Below are 17,313 nucleotides of genomic sequence, written 5' to 3' on the forward strand. Positions count from 1 at the left end.
TCGATATGAAGTATCGATATATCGATACTGACGTTGAGTATTTAAAGTATCGATACTCAAATTAAAATATCGATACTAAGGTGTGTTTTTTTTTACCAGTTATTTTGTTTATTTAACAATAAATTTAATGCATACAATATGCATTGAATTGGACAAATAACCTATGTTAGCGAATAATTTATAGTAGAAGTATTTTCCTGCTCATCTGAACAGGCAAATGCCGATGATACTCAATTATATATTTCAGCACAACCAGATGAAAACTCTAAATTATCCAATCTGACAGAGTGTGTTAAAGAAGTAAAACATTGGATGACTAGTAATTTTCTTCTATTAAATTCAGATAAGACTGAAGTATTACTTATTGGGCCAAAAACCTGTACACAGAATCTCTCAGACTACAATTTGCATTTAGAAGGATGTACTGTTACTCCATCCTCGACAGTTAAAGACCTGGGTGTTATATTAGACAGCAACTTGTCCTTTGAAAATCATATTTCATATGTTACAAAAACAGCCTTCTTCCACCTCAGAAACATTGCTAAGATACGGAATATGTTATCTGTTTCTGATGCAGAAAAGTTAGTTCATGCTTTCATGACATCTAGACTAGATTACTGTAATGCATTACTAGCTGGTTGTCCTGCTTCCTCAATAAACAAGCTACAATTGGTACAAAATGCAGCTGCTAGAGTTCTTACCAGGTCAAGAAAATATGATCATATAACACCAATTTTATCATCTCTTCACTGGTTACCTTTTAAGTTCCGTATCGATTATAAAGTACTGCTAATGACCTATAAGGCTCTAAATGGTTTAGCTCCTGTGTACTTAACCGACCTTTTATCGCCCTACAATCCTTCACGCTCTTTAAGATCACAAAACTCTGGACTTCTGGTTGTACCTAGGATAGCTAAGTCCTCTAAAGGAGGGAGAGCGTTTTCACATTTGGCTCCTAAACTCTGGAATAGCCTTCCTGATAATGTTCGGGGCTCAGACTCGCTCACCCAGTTTAAATCTAGATTAAAGACACATCTCTTCAGCCAAGCCAACTCCTGCGATGACTTCAGAAGATGCAACATCTGGATCAACACGCACATTCACATTCTATAAATCCTAATTATTGTTAATATGTAATTCATTTTTCCAGGAGCTCTTTGCTTCTACCTCCAATTAAATTGCTAACAGTGATTGTATGTTAATCGCCTAAATTATTACATTATTAGCTAACTGCAGTCTCCAAATTGTAATGTTGATATGCATTCTCTGTAAAGCTGCTTTGAAACGATATGTATCGTGAAAAGCGCTATACAAATAAATGTGAATTGAATTGAATTGAAAATGCTGCGAGTCAGAACCAATCAATCACAGAGAGCGTTCGCGCACTGCCGACACTACATTCAAACAGGGCTGCGTTTAGTATCGCAAGAAACCATTGATGCTTTTGGGAAACGCAGCCCAGAACAGTGCTTAACAGAAGACAGAAAGATATAATATTAGTTATTTCACAATAAACAAAATGAAATAGTAGCCTACATAGTTTGTGCAATTACATTTATTTAAATTGAAGGTTAAAAGTTCATATTGATGTTCTGTCAGAATACAAATGTTTCATTTTATGGGTGCAACAGCCTGTCATTGGCAGCTTATGAAAATGAACCATTACTACAGTGACCATAGTTCAGCTAGGCATATAGTAGGCTTATTTCTAGATTTTCCATGGTTTACCAAGTAAACATTTTAACGACGTGTAAACAAAAATATAATCTAATAAACTGCAATTAAGGCATATTGAATGTTAAAATGCCTTTCAAATATAATGTTAAGTGGGTATCATAACCCATTTTACTCTTAGTAATTCAATAATTGAATAAATGTTAAAACCCTGACAGCAACATAGTGTCGGCACAGATCCGGCCCGCATCTGGTCCGTGTATAATCCACATGTACCAGATGTGGGCCGGGTCTGGGCCAGACTATGTTGCCGTCTGGGAATCTATAAGTTCATATTAGAGGTATCATATCGGTATCGATATCGGCGATAATGGCCTTGAAAGTATCGGTATCGAAAACAAAATAAGTGGTATCGCCCATCCCTAGCGACTGGAGCTTCTTGGACTGTCAGACTGATGCAAGTACCCCAGAGTGCAGCCTGGACGATGGGGCGGGGCGACACATTGGGGCGGAATGACACGTGTCGCCCTGCCAACCCAAATATCATTGGTTTGTAATACAGCAAATTTTATTGGTAGACACTTCGAACGAGCCTGATCATGCGCATTCCTTTATGTACGATTTTGTGAATGATTTTGTGTATACAGAAATATTAAGTGCTAACTCTAATCATATCTTATTATCTGTTTAGTATTTTAGTTAGGATATATTGGGTAATGTTTGGGTACTGTTTTACATTTAGCGCTTCATTCATTTGACTTCTTCATATTTCCATATGTATTTAAATAGCCCTAAGACATCGGACAAACCTGAACGCAAACAGACAATTTTACATTTTAAATCACGACCGTTTTGGGTTTTTTTTTATCGTTTTATTTATTTTTTATAATTTCATTTTTGGGTGAACTAACCTTTTAAGTTCTAAGGTGGCACCAGCCCCTGATTTGGCAGTGCTGTGAGGACTGACAGAAAAGCACTGAGCTTGAGTAAAGATGCAGATAATATTAACTTTTTTTATTATCATTAATAAATATTAAAAATATATACTAGGGTGTGGAAATGGCTAATAAGCCAATAAGGGCTCCTCTGCAGCATCTACTACAGTGGTAATTTATTCTTTTTTATTTCTAAATAAGTGTTTGCTTTCCTACATTGTGAAACTTTTAGTTTTACAAATGGGGACAAACTATGAAGTATGAACAAATAATGTTTTGGACATCACATTAAAAATAACATTCAAACTGGGCAATATTTAAAGCTTTGAAGTGCTGGGAAAAGTTGTGCGAAGCACTTAAAAGCACTCGAAAACATTAGACCATTTCTGCCATAAGTCATTTCTGTTAGTGTCACAATGTTTCTCATGGTTTCCAGATTACATGTGCGCTGGGAAGAAACCGCTTGAATTCACTACAGAATTAATAACATCACTGCGAAATCTTGTGAGAAGCATTTAGGGTAAATTCGTTGCAGAATTCTCTGTTAAACCACAGATCAGATCAAACAGTTTCCAGAGAGGCATCGTTTGATCTGATATCTGTGGTTTAACAGAGAGTTCTGTGACGAATATGAATGTTTCTCACAAGATTTCACAGTGATTAAATTCTGCGGTGAATTCCAGTGGTTTCCTTTCAGCGCTCGTGTAGAAATGTTGTTGTGTGATCGAGATCAGCCCGCTGCTCTGAACTCCAGTCGCAACCGGTTGTCTATTATTGGTCCGAGCTGCTCAGCTCAAACGAGTTGACTAAATGCATGTTGCGGTGACGTCACGGGACGTGTCCAAGCCCAAAATCTGCGGAAAATCTGCAGCAATTAAGAAAAAATGCAAGATCCTCCGATTACTGCGGAGTTTACTTGATTTTGCAATAAATTCAGCGATCGCAGAATCGCGAAATCGTGGAGGGACTGATTAATTGCAAAGCAGTCTGAAGTGCTGCTGCGCGAGCCTGTAGAGTGCGCAACAGCGCCGCTTTTCCCGCGGTTAGATCAGCACATTACACTTGAAATGTGCGCATCTTCCACACAGGACAGCAGTCCTGACTGGATATCTTCCCAAATCGTCCCTCTCTATCATTATCTCTTGTTTTTCTAAGGATTATTATTATTAGGGCCCAAGCCACTGGTGGTGCAGGGCCCTCTTGATCCCCTAAGGATTATTAGGGCCCAAGCCACTGGTGGCGCAGGGCCCTCTTGTTTTTCTAAGGATTATTAGGGCCCAAGCCAAAGGTGAAGGCCCTATTGTTTTCTTTAGGATTATTAGGGCCCAAGCCACTGGTGGCGCAGGGCCCTCTTGTTTTTCTAAGGATTATTAGGGCCCAAGCCAAAGGTGAAGGCCCTATTGTTTTCTTTAGGATTATTAGGGCCCAAGCCACTGGTGGCGCAGGGCCCTCTTGTTTTTCTAAGGATTATTAGGGCCCAAGCCAAAGGTGAAGGCCCTATTGTTTTCTTTAGGATTATTAGGGCCCAAGCCACTGGTGGTGCAGGGCCCTCTTGTTTTTCTAAGGATTATTAGGGCCCAAGCCATGTAAAGGGCAAAGGCCCTATTGTTTTCTTTAGGATTATTATTAGGGCCCAAGCTGAAGGTGAAGGCCCTATTGTTTTCTTTAGGATTATTATTAGGGCTCAAGCCGAAGGTGAAGGCCCTATTGTTTTCTTTAGGATTATTAGGGCCCAAGCCACTGGTGGTGCAGGGCCCTCTTGGTTTTCTAAGGATTATTAGGGCCCAAGCCATGTAAAGGGCAAAGGCCCTATTGTTTTCTTTAGGATTATTATTAGGGCCCAAGGCGAAGGCTCTATTGTTTTCTTTAGGATTATTAGGGCTCGAGCACCGATGGTGTGAGGACCCTATTGTAATTGCTCGGCCAATTCTTCTTCTTCTTTTCCGAAATGAATCACATTTTTGAGGGCCTAAACATGCTCGAAAACTCATGAAACTTTGCACACGTGTCAGAAGTGGTGAAAATTTACGTCTGATATGGGTTTCAGAATAGGTTGTTTGCAATCACGTGGTTCTGGTGACGAGCGAAATTAATGTGGAGGGCAAGCAGTGAAAATTAGAATGGAAGAGATGGGGAAAAGTCTGTACTGTGCTGGTTTAGAAAGGTATAAACAGAAAATCACAACATATTTTGGACGTGAACCTTATGTTATGAAGAGGAGCGATTTTTCTACTGAATTGAAAGACTTGACTGCCATCGAGGAGGTAGATAGAGAATGTGAAGCTGCCGTCACGTTCTGGTCTGGGTTTGTTTATGTCGTGCTGCCTTTCTACAGTGACGTTAAGGGCAGTATTTTTGATTTTCTTTTGTGATTGTGAAAAATGAATTGAGAATTGCAACAGGAGCTCACATCATCGTTCAGGGAAAAAACTGGACGGTGTTTTTCGCCTTTTCTACGTGTAAAAACACTAAGGGAAGCAGGTTGAGGTGGTGACTGGGAGACGCCGTATATATAATCTAATAATGTCACTGATTGAACCCACTCCCTATCACTCAATAAAATAATCACAAAGCTGAGTGTTTTTGAAAGTGTTGTATTTTGTTTGGTTTAATAATTAACATTACATTTGCGAGTATGACCCTCACTTGGCTTGTGAATGAGTATAACTTGTACGCAGCCGCTTCAAAACTGTTCACAAGCTTCTATGGGTTTGATTTTGGTTGTCATTTGTTGAAATAAATACAAAAAACAAAACAAAAAAAATACAGTGTGTCGGTGTCTGTCATAGACTGTAAAAAAAGGGTGTCTGTCCGCTGAATGCCCATCCGATTCACCTCCGTGGTCACACGGAGGGGTGACACCTTTAATGGTTTAGAAAATATATATATAAAAAAACTTAAGATAAACACTGGACTTAGATTTACACTGGATTTACACTTACAAAATTTTGAGCTGCAAAAGATAACTTTGCACTCATTTCAAAGTGACCTATGATGTCCTATGACATGATATTAATCTAAATTTAAATGATCTCATGGATGTGGCTGTTGTGGTTCACAGTCATAGGTGCAGAGAAACAGGAAGTGTGTTATAACTTCTGCACACATTAATTGATTTTGATGAAACTTCGGCTGTGTGTTCATTGTACAAGGCTGATCACATGGATGTGACTATTGTGAGTCAAAGTTATAGCGTCACCAACTGGCAGCAGGAAGTGTGTCACTTTCAACTTGCTTTGAGATCACCCTCTTATTTTTACCTGATTTGCTTCAGACTTTATCAGAATAATGTCAACTTGGCAGATGTAAACCTGTGAAAAGAATCGTGATATTGTTGCCATGGCAAAGCATCAAACTTTAATATTCGTTTTGGATGCTTTTGAGACTCTTAGCATGCTTCAAATTGCATGAAACTCGAAACACGTCAGGATTGTTATCCAGTAGACATGGGCAAACCTTAGAAATGGGCGGGGAGGAGGGGCTCTATAGCGCCACCTTATAGTGCAGTAAATGTGGAGTGAATTTGAAATAGTCCTGTGATGTTTAATCGTTTTAAATGCCTATTGCCGGCTGTGCACATTTGCCCTGAAGCCACCGGGGTGGCGGTGCCACCGGGCTTGGGCCCGTCATCGCTGCTTGCAGCTATAGTTGGCTGTTGTTTTGTTTTTAGGGCCCAAGGTGCAGGGCCCTATTGTTTTTTTAAGGAGAATTATTTTTTTTTCAACCATCCGGGGCTTTTGGGGGTCCTTAACATGCTCAAAAACTCTTGAAAATTGGCACACACTTTGGAATCTGCGGCCATTAGGACGCCACAGAAGCTGGGACCCAGGCTTGGCAGGGGGGCTCGACAGCACCCCCTTGAACGGAGTCCAAAAACTTGGTCCGTATATCAAACACGCTTGCATGTATTCGTATGAAACTTGCTACACATATAGACCTCATTGGGCCTAACAACTTTCGTGCTCTAAGTTATACGCCAGCTCAACAGGAAGTCAGCTATTATGGGTTGTTTGAAAAACACATGCTCTGGAATTTGATATACTCCTCCTAGGCGATTAATCTGATCACCACCAAACTCGGTCAGCATGAAGTCAAGACATTGATGATGAAAAATTGCCAACGGATTTTTGATATCTCGAACAGTTTGGCCGTTTACAAATTTATGGTGAGAAAAGGGAGACAGGAAATTTATCATACATTGATTGATTTTTATGAAGCTTCGGCTGTGTGTTTGTTGTATGAGGCTGATCACATGGATGTGACTACTGTGAGTCAAAGTTATAGCGCCACCAACTGGCAGCAGGAAGTGTGTCACTTTCAAAATGCTTTGAGATCAATGCTTTGAGGCTGTTGTGGATCATATGGGCATCAGTTGCTGCAGTAAATGTGGTGTGAATTTGACATAGACCTTTTATGTTTAACCATTTTAAATGCCATTGCCCACCGTGCACAGTTGCCCTAAAGCCACCGGGGTGGTGGTGCCACTGGGCTTAGGCCCGTCATCGCTGCTTGCAGCTATATTTTAGTCTTGTTACTTTTAATGTAAATGATTGTGGCTGAATTCGAAATCGCCCCTATACCCTCATTCACTATTCCCTACATTAGTTCACTAATGCAGTTCACTTGAAGGAGTGAGTGAATTCTGCCGCTTTTGCATAATTTGTGCTCGCTGTTTAATAATCATTTGAAACTTAGCAAACTGGCAGCTCCAGTAGTAAGATGAAAGGATTTTTCTTAAATTCTGTTATGGAAATTATGTATAAACCATAGATAAACAATTTAATAATCAATTAAAAATGAATGTATACCTCTATACCACTTGTCAGCCAACTGTTCTGGCAGTGTACTCTATTTTCAGAATTGGTAAAGCTAATACAAAATGTGGATGAGAATCCTTTGTAATATGAAGACCAAGAATTTTGACTTTATCCTTAACTGACAATATCAGTGCTTTGTATTGGTATTATTGAATTGAGAGCAGTTCACTCTTGCTTAGATATAAGCCAGAAACTCTTGAAAAACGGTATGGTATTGATAACTTTTAGAATCTCTGATTCATCCTGTAAATCAATATTTGAATGTTTTTCTGTATGTAGATTTCTATTAGTTTAAGCATGCAGACAGGACTTTTATTTTGGTGTGGCTGTGTGACGTCAAAAAACTGCGCCGTGCTCCTGATGCATCCAATATGATTCAACTGAAGAAAGGTTTGTGTTCATATTTATTTAAAGTGTTTAAATTAATGTAACTATTTCAGACAGTTTATAGACAACTGTGAATGTGTGTATATAATAACAAGATTAAACAGTAAAGCGTATTCACACATGAGTAACAGAAAAAGGTTTGTCTCATTTAATGAATCAGTTTTCGGACCTTTTAGAAACTCTGAGTCAATTGAACCAAATGAAAACAAACTAACTGCTGATGTTTATCTGTGTAGTAATGTAACCTAAAGAACATTTAATAATATAAAATATAGACTTTGTATAATTTGTGTTCTTTTATTGATTTGTAATTCTAGTTTTCTAGTGTTTTTTGTCTGATCAGGTGATTTAAGTCCATTAACTCTGACTCTCTCACCAGTGCGCTGAACTAGAGCTGATTGAGACACACCCAGAGATTTAGTGTGGATTTATTTTTCTTTATATTAATTATTCTCACCTTAAACAGGACAAACACAAAGAAAAACTCCTGATGAAGCGACTGAGATCCACATGACACACTATTATAAAGATGACATTTAATAAAGAGAAGAATGAAGACATGAAGATTGAAGAAACATTCAGTGTGGAACATGAAGATACTGAGGAACAAACAGGTTGGTTTCATTCTCGAAGCTGAACTCAGTTGTAAATGATATTTTTGAATAATGTCATATGAGTGTCTTAATTAAAGTGATTTTATTTATTCGGGTCATCTCATGTGCACAGACATGTTGAGATCACATGACCAGATAAATACTATGTTGCCCTCAACCTGAGAAGATCCCCCTTCCATTCGTTATTATGACACATATTAAATGAGAAAAAATAATACAGAAGTAGCCTTTTACAATTTCTTGTGACATTAAACCCAAAAATCCACTTCTGATTGGAAAACAATGAAAACCCTTAATTTATATCACTTAATTATACAACAGTATCTAACAAAATCTTAATTTTGCTTAAATCAGAGCATGAAATATCAGATTTACATTTGGGTGGTTGACATATAAGCCTGATTTTTTTTTTTTTTTTTTAAACTTCAAATATTAGGCATAAAAATTGTGTTGTACTGACTCTTGAATTTCCAAAAATATATGTGGTCTTTTAGATTTTGTATTGGAAATTGGATTTATTCATCAATTTGTTGCATTCGTGCCTAAAATTGTCATATGGTGTGACATAAAAGTTATTCTATATAAAATAAAAATGGGATATACTCTCCCTAAGTAACTAACTTCACCATAAATCTTTATTATTTCTATCTTCAGACTTAACTTTTTTTTTTTTTGTGCAGATCCATTAGATTTTGTATTATTTTTCTAAATCATCATGCAAAGTAAGACATCTCTCCTCAGCCTTTCCAGATATTTTAGATTAATTCTGACAAGCCCTGTTATAAATCTAACAAAATGCTTGTGACTCTTGCTGATACTATTTCTCTTTTGTTCTATTGACTTTTTTATGATTTATAACTAAAAAGGTCTTTTTATTGTCAGAATTCTGAATGTCACATCAAATGATTTAGTGTCACACTATATAACAAATTTTTTAAATTGTATTTATAAAACTTAGAAATATGAGTAAATCAAACACCATCTCATGTCAACAAACTTTAACATGAACATTTTAAAAGTAGAGGAGAGTGTGTGTTGTAACAGCAATTATAATTGTTAAACAATAAAAGTACATTATAAATTTACAATTAGTTGAATGTTTTAGATTTAAAATTCATAAACATTTATAGTATTAGTAATAACAGATTCACATGGGATCTTTAAACATCAGTGGAAGCTGAAAGACGAAAACATTTCAGACCATATTAAACTTCAGTCAGTCAATCTGAGAGAGCTTGGCAGATCTGTGAAGAGGTTCTGGCTCAGATATTGTTCAAACTATTTGATCACAGCTGTAAAATATGCAGTATGGGTTATTTAGCCAGATAAAGATATTCTTGTCACCAGCTTGCTTCATGCAATTAATCTCTGCCTCGTTGTAACATATCTTCATGATCTGGGCCACATATAGCCTATCATTGTAGTTGACAATGACTAACTTTCCAACAGTGTGGCTGGAGTCATCATCGGAATCAGTGCATTCTGCTTCAGCTGGGTGGGTTGCTTCTTTTGGTTGCACACAGGTAACATCTTGGAGAAGATCACTTTGCTGTTCCACATTGCCAGCTTTAGAAGCAGAGACATCAATGTGAAGTTTCTTTGGCTGATAATAAAGACACATCTCTAGTACTTGCAAAAGCAACTCAGGTGTCTGTATAGTATTTCCCCAGGTGAAAAGGAGAGCACTTGGTGTGTGTTACTTATTCCAACCACTGGGCACACTGTTGAAGGAAGCAAGCAAGCTATCTATGGTAGAGATTTCATCTTCTTCAACCCATTTAATGGTCATCCTTTCTGTGTTTTGGCAAAGATAATTGAACAAATCTTTAGGTGTTTGAAGATCTCCACCTCCATGGACATACTTGTCAGCAATGCGCTTGAGAGCTCCGCTTACTCCATCAGGAGCCCCTTTGCCATGTGACCTCTCAGAAAAGTTCCATTTTGAAACCCCAAGAGTATGGAATGCTTCTAAGAAGAAAGCAGTTTGCACTATTACGATACTGGGTTGCAGGACCATCACTTAGGATGTGGAGTGTATCAATTTCATGATCACTCTTGGCCTTAAAATCTTCTATAACTGGCTTGATGTGAGCCCACACTGCCCTTTCATCATGTCTCAGAGACTGTGATAGAGTTGCATAGCTCTGTGACCCACCCATACCATAGGCCACCCCTGCGTGTAGCGTTGCTTGTTGCCTGTTGCCTCCAAAGTGAAAGGCTTGAATTCAGAGTTAAGCTTGCAAGCATAGTTTTCACTAAAATCAATATGAAGGACCATTTCATTGTTTTGCACGTTCTCCTTGAGATGTCTGAACTCTTTAACTTGGTGAATCCAATTGTAATGATGACTAGCCAGTTCCTCAAGGTCTTTCTGGAACACTTTTAGCAGTTCTTCAATTGATCCCGCTTTGGTTCTTTTAACCCAGTTCTTGTAGTTTTTTCTCTGACTGTAATAGGCTCTCTCTTCCACTGTTCCCATGTGACCCTCTCAGCAATCGCATGATTTTGGTGGAGTGATGTAGAATGGTTTGTATCTGGTGAACTGCCTGTAAGACATTTTGTGCAGTTTATTACTCTTATCATTGAAGACTTTGTGAAGGTCTTGAAGTGTGCTTGTAAGGATTCTTCTTTGTTTCTTCTCTTTTCTTCCAATTGTGTCTTTTTTCCAGGAAGCAAAATGCTGTTCTCATCCAATTGCAGAAAAGCCTCAACCCTTTTTTTCTTCTCACTTGACATTTTTTTAGCTGCTCGGGGGTGAAACTTCTCACTTATAGTGCGAGCAGGCTTTTGCTCTATTTTCCGTTCACGTTTTTTCCTGTATCTTTCTGCTTTGGAGTGTCCTTCTTTCAGTTTTTTCATAAGTACCTGATTCTGCCTTTTAACTTTCTTAAAGGGTTAGTTCACTTTCATATAAAATTTTCCTGATAATTTACTCACCTCCATGTCATCCAAGATGTTCATGTCTTTCTTTTGTCAGTCGAAAAGAAATTAAGGTTTTTGATAAAAACATTCCAGGATTTTTCTTCTTATAGTGGACTTCAGTGGCCTCCAGACGGTTGAAGGTCAAAATGACAGTTTCAGTGCAGCTTCAAAAGGCTTTAAAGGATACCAGACGAGGAATAAGGGTCTTATCTAGCGAAACGATCGGTAATTTTTAAAAAAAAAATGTAAATGTATATGCTTTATATAAACAAAAGTTCGCCTTCCAAGTGCCTCCGCCAAAACTGTATTTTCGTATTCTTCAAAAAGCTTACGCTGTATGTCCTACGCCTTCCCTATTCTACTTACGGAACGAACGCAGCATTTTTTCCATAAGGATATATATATATATATTTTATATATAAAATATATATATTTTATATATAAAATATATATATATATATATATATATATATATATATATAATATATATGTGCCTGACCAGCTCTCATATGCATCTGGGCCAACCTTCGCACCAGCATTATCTTTTTTGGGGACTTTCACTACCACAGACTCAAACTGTTCATAAAACTCTTCAATTTCTTCATCTGTGTAGACAGAGGTTGGGGCATAGACTTGTATGATGGTCATGGTGTGCAGCTGATGATGCTGCCCTCGATGTCTTTCCTTACAAGGAAGGCCACTACATGTTGGTGTTTCTTCTCTTCTCCAGAGAACCACAGCTTATGTCCATCTTCTGTTATCTTCCCAAAGCTTGTGAGTCTGACTTCGCACAGTCCGATAATGTCTCAGCGCTAGTGCTTTAGTGCATGGATTAGCTCTTGTATTCTTCTAAATGCCTGAAGAGTACGGATGTTCCATGTGCTGACTGCCATTCGTTCTATTGGCAGTTTGATGGTGGTTTTCCCTCCAGTAGCTAACTTGGCACGCCGACCCTGAAGGGAGTTAGTGGGATGTGTGGTCATTGGTAATCCGGTCCTCGACCAATCCAGCATGGCATTGTTTTTCTTCTGCTTCATCATGTCCTTTCAGTAGGCTAGGGGAACTCGGTGATGCCCATCTCCTCTCAGAGTGCTTTGGACACAGTTTAACGTTTTGCCTGGGACGTCAATGTAATCCCCAAACTGTAACCCCAAACTGGTTTAGCAATTGTAAAACATTATTCCAAAAGAGTGTGAATTAATCCATATGCAAAAACAATATAAAAGGAAAATGTAGAGATGGGAAACTTGAATACATTTATCCATTTCTCAAGTGTACTTGTTTGTTTGAAAGAGTGAGAGTGCAACTCTCTAAAATTCCTTTCGGTCATAAAACAGTCTTATCTTGCTGATGTGTTTTTGCTGCTAAGGTGACCAGTTTGGGGATTACGGAGTTGAAGAACTCTAACTCATAGTTTGCTTGTTGGGTGAAGGGTATTGTGGATTGTTTATTAACTATAGTAAATAATTGTGTCTGATCTGTCTCAGTCACTTTAGCACCTGTGGCGCACTTTCAGAGTTCGTCTAAGGGTGTACTCACACTAGGCAATCTGAACCGCGCCCAAGCGTGTTTGACCTCCAAAGTCTAGTTGACTAGTGTGGTCGCCTTCACCATGCCTGTGTGCTGTTTGTTTAACCGTCTACACTGCAATTAATTGGAAATCGCTGCACGGCATGAATGATAAATCCTATTAGGCAGTCTATTAGCGAAAGTGCTTTCTTCCTGTTTTCTTCAAAACAAAAAGTTGCATCATAAATTATGTAAGCGTGCTCCGGCCTGGAGTATTAAGTGCAATGTGAGTGCGGGCCATCGGGGGAGCGGGGACAATCTCGTCAGGGTACAGTACAAGGAAACCATGCCTAGTGTAAATTCACCCTTAATGTCTGTTGCTTTGTGCCATTTAAACTGGGGTTAACCTTTATTTGTCTTTTTTTGCCTTAGACCTGATGGCGCTGAGTCAAGATCTAAATGACATGAAAGAGAAAGATCTGTATAAGAAACAGCATGATTTCATAACTGAAGAAAAATCTTTTAGTTGCTCACAGACTCAAAAGACTTCCTCACAAAAAAGAGCTCAAAATACAGAAACTAGCAGTGATTTCATCTGCAAACAGTGTGGAAAGAGTTTCTGTCAGCATAAAAACCTTGAAGTCCACATGGGAATTCAAACTGGAAAGAAGCCTTACACCTGCCAACAGTGTGGAAAAAGTTTCAACCAAAAAGGACACCTTAAAGACCACATTAGAGTTCACACTGGAGAGAAGCCTTTTACCTGCCAACAATGTGGAAAAAGTTTTAAACGAAAAGGAACCCTTAAAGACCACATGACCGTTCATACTGGAGAGAAGCATTTCACTTGCCAGCAATGTGGAAAAAGTTTCAACCAAAAAGGAAGACTTAATTACCACATGAGAGTTCACACTGGAGAGAAGTCTTACACCTGCCCTCAGTGTGGAAAAAGTTTCAAACGAAAAGGACACTTTAAAGATCACTTGAGAATTCACACAGGAGAGCTCCCTTTCACCTGCCAACAATGTGGAAAAAGTTTCAAACTAAAAGGAACCCTTAAAGACCACATGAGAATTCACACAGGAGAGAAACCCTACACATGCCCTCAGTGTGGAAAGAGTTTTAGTCGCAAAGGACAATTTAAAGATCACATAAGAATTCACACTGGAGAGAAGCCTTTCACCTGCCAACAATGTGGGAAAAGTTTCAACCAAAAAGCAGCCCTTAACACGCACATGAGAACTCACACTGGAGAGAAGCCTTACACCTGCCCTCAGTGTGGGAAAAAGTTTCAAACTAAAAGCACACCTTAAAGACCACATGAGAATTCACACAGGAGAGAAACCCTACACATGTCCTCAGTGTGGAAAAAGTTTCAACCAACCAGGAACCCTTAACATGCACATGAGAATTCACACTGGAGAGAATCCGTTCATATGTGATCAATGTGGAAAGGGTTTTAGATATAAAGTAACCTTAAAGTACCACATGAGTCTTCACTAATGAGAGAACGGTTTTATATGTCATCACTGTGGAATGAGTTACAGAAAAGCCTTGGGTTCATGTAATAACTTATACCAGAGAGAAGCCTTTCATGTGTCATCAATGGAAAGATTTACAGAAACAAAGCAAACCTTGATGTTCACATAAGAGTTTTTGTTATAGAGAGGTCTTGTACCAGCCCTGATATACTCACTGCAAAGTTCTTTTCCAGTCTTCGCTTAGTAGCAGCGGACTTAAGTGAACATCTCTTGTGGCATTTAAATGAATGTGTAAATATGTGCTGTGCTTTTTCTTTTCAGTAACAAAATAAATGTGGTGGGAAAAGTGCAGTTGTGAAAGCTTCAGATCATAGTGATGTGGATGTTTGCACCAGATCTGCAATTCAGCTCTCCAGTCACGTCACATACACAATTACACAGATTGCTTTAAATCAAGCAGCTTTACAGTATTAAACATTAAAAAAACAGAGATAGTGTCACTTTCAATAGAATTACAACTTCAATTTCTACTATGAAGCAGCCCTCATTAAAGAAGATGGAGCCCCAGAGGACACCTACCTATTACATAATCACCATAGACCAATAGTAGTTCGACCCACCAGTGTCTACCCACCAGAACATTTCAGGAAAGTTCATTTTGGGAAGCTGTTTCGAACTCCGAACAAACTTCGTTTTGGCCTGATTTTGTTGTAAAAGACGTCACACCAGTTTGTTCTTCAATTTCTCTTGAAGTTTATTGAAAACCTTTTTGAAATGTAACATTTATTACATTTCTAGAGGTTTACAAAATAGTGTATTGACTGGAGTAAAACATTTAAATTTTGCTCAGTGTTATTAAAAAAAATACAGATACACATGAGACTCAGAGGCCAGTTGTTCAAAAGTAATCTGATCGGATTGGATCAAATCTTGAAAATGGGTTCTTCAAAAGGAAAAAAGGATTCTGAAATCAGATTAGATCACAAAATCCAATCTTGGTTTTGGTCTGGATAAAATCATCTGTTTGTGTTGTTCAGAACTTTTTAGTAAGATTGGGATATCTCTGATCCAAAAAAATCTGGATTGTACTGATCCCATCAGAAGGGTGGATTTCAGGAACAAAAATGTAATAAAACAACATTTTTACCATGCAATATACATACATAGACACATTTTTTATTTTGCTCTTGATTAGTTTAATTGTTAATGTAATGAATTAGAAGTAGACATTAGGCTAAATATTTAGCCTTTCATTAACCTACTGTAAAGTAAAAAAGAGATTTTGGTGCCATAAAATATCAGGTTTAAAGTTTCTCGGGTGAACGCTACACTGAACTTTTCTGAGAGAATGCAAAAGCATTGACCATCTCATATTCTTTCTTTTCACCCTGTCACTTTAGGGGCTCCGTAGAGTACTAGTAATCCAGATTTGGTAATCTGAAAAAGTGTGTATCTGGATCAGGGTGATCCAATCCAAAAACCAGCACAAAAGTAAAATGGATTACCTGATCCTGGATAGCAAAACATTTCTAAATCCAGATCATTCTGATCCAGATTAAACTTTTTGAACAACTGACCTGAATGAGTCTGAATGTCAATAATTATCAAAAAAAGTTGGTAAGGTCATGTAGTCTCGTTACTTTTAATGTAGATGATTGTGGCTGAATTCGAAATCGCCCCTATACCATCATTCACTATTCCCTACAGTGAAAAGTGAAAAGGAGTGAGTGAATTCGGACACTGAGTGCACAGGAAGGGCTGCCGCTTTTTCATAATTTGTGCTCGCTGTTTAATAATCATTTGAAACTTAGCAAACTGGCAGCTCCAGTAGTAAGATGAAAGGATTTATCTTGAATTCTGTAATGGAAATTATGTATAAACCTTAGATATACACTAATAGATAATAAATCAAATGTAATAATCAGTAAAAATGAACGTATACCTCTATAGCACTTGTTAGCCAGCTGTTCTGGCAGTGTACTCTATTTTCAGAATTGGTAAAGCTAATACAAAATGTGGATGAGTGGAAAAGTATTTATAATATTTACAATCTGTAGAGACCCACAATGTGGGGTAAAGGGACGCGGGCAGTGATGAAATAAAAAATGCTTACATCCTTTACATGCCTTGTTTATGCTTTATACTTGTGACATGAGCTCTTTGTATTCACCTGTAAGGACAGGCTCCTAAAATGCAGATTAAACAAAAAGTTTCATTTTTAGTCAGGCTTGATGACTGCAGCGAGACACAGTACGATCTCAATAAAGAATCCAGCTGAAGATTCAGAGTCTCCTGGTCTTCACATCTGTGTTTGCTACAGGTGTAACTGGATATTGTAGGGATTTTGTTCTCAGATCTTTAATTTCACTATTAATATACTTCTATGCCTGATTTCACAGACAAGGCTTAAGCTAGTCTCAGACTAAAATGCATGTTTGAACTGAAAGCAACTTGCTCTGACATATCTGAAAATTTGTCAGTGGTGTTGTTTTGTCTCAATATCTCAGACGTTACTTAAATGTCCTAATTGAACTAAGGCCTACTCCTGGCTTAATCACCTTGTCTGTGAAACCGGCCCCTAGAGATCATATTTCTAATAAACTGGTTATTGAATCTTTTATTTAGAAACTTAACACCATTCACTCATAATAAGTGTAGATGAGGAGTATCAACTGAATGAAACGACAATTGAAGAAACTGGGCTATGGCTTTAATCTAGTGAATCATATTTCTTTATACAGCAAAAAAATATTTTTAAATATTGTATGTAGATTCCTATTAGTGTTAGCGTGCAGACGGGACTTTTATTTTGGTGTGGCGGTGAGACGTCAAAAACCTGCGTCGCTCTCCGGCATCTGATGTGATTCGACTGAAGAAAGGTTTGTGTTTGTATTCATTTAAAGTGTTTACATTAATGCAACCATTTCACAGTTTATAGACAACTGTTAGTGTATATAATAACACGAATGAACGT

The 17,313-nt window shown here is 38.0% G+C and overlaps 1 protein-coding gene across 10 annotated transcripts in view; it reads left to right on the forward strand.

Annotated features, from left to right (window-relative positions):
• The window catches only part of LOC127510639 (gastrula zinc finger protein XlCGF8.2DB-like), a 66,641-nt gene that overhangs the window by 32,709 nt on the left and 16,619 nt on the right, over window positions 1-17,313 (forward strand). For 2 of the 10 annotated variants that reach the window (XM_051890483.1, XM_051890487.1), the window contains exon 1: window positions 17,143-17,218. The exons of 2 other annotated variants lie outside the window; for them this stretch is intronic. Coding sequence is in view for 3 of the 8 variants with exons in the window: in XM_051890489.1 (XP_051746449.1) it covers window positions 8,343-8,427; window positions 13,291-14,146; window positions 14,232-14,361 (1,071 nt within the window). In the remaining 5 variants the exon portion in view is untranslated. Of the gene's footprint in view, window positions 1-7,703; window positions 7,817-8,279; window positions 8,428-13,290; window positions 14,147-14,231; window positions 14,689-17,142; window positions 17,219-17,313 lie in introns of those variants that run through there. 6 more of the 10 variants (XM_051890489.1, XM_051890484.1, XM_051890485.1 and 3 more) reach the window with 6 other exon arrangements.

Source organism: Ctenopharyngodon idella, chromosome 4 (assembly GCF_019924925.1).
Source record: "Ctenopharyngodon idella isolate HZGC_01 chromosome 4, HZGC01, whole genome shotgun sequence".
Lineage (NCBI taxonomy): Eukaryota > Metazoa > Chordata > Actinopteri > Cypriniformes > Xenocyprididae > Ctenopharyngodon > Ctenopharyngodon idella.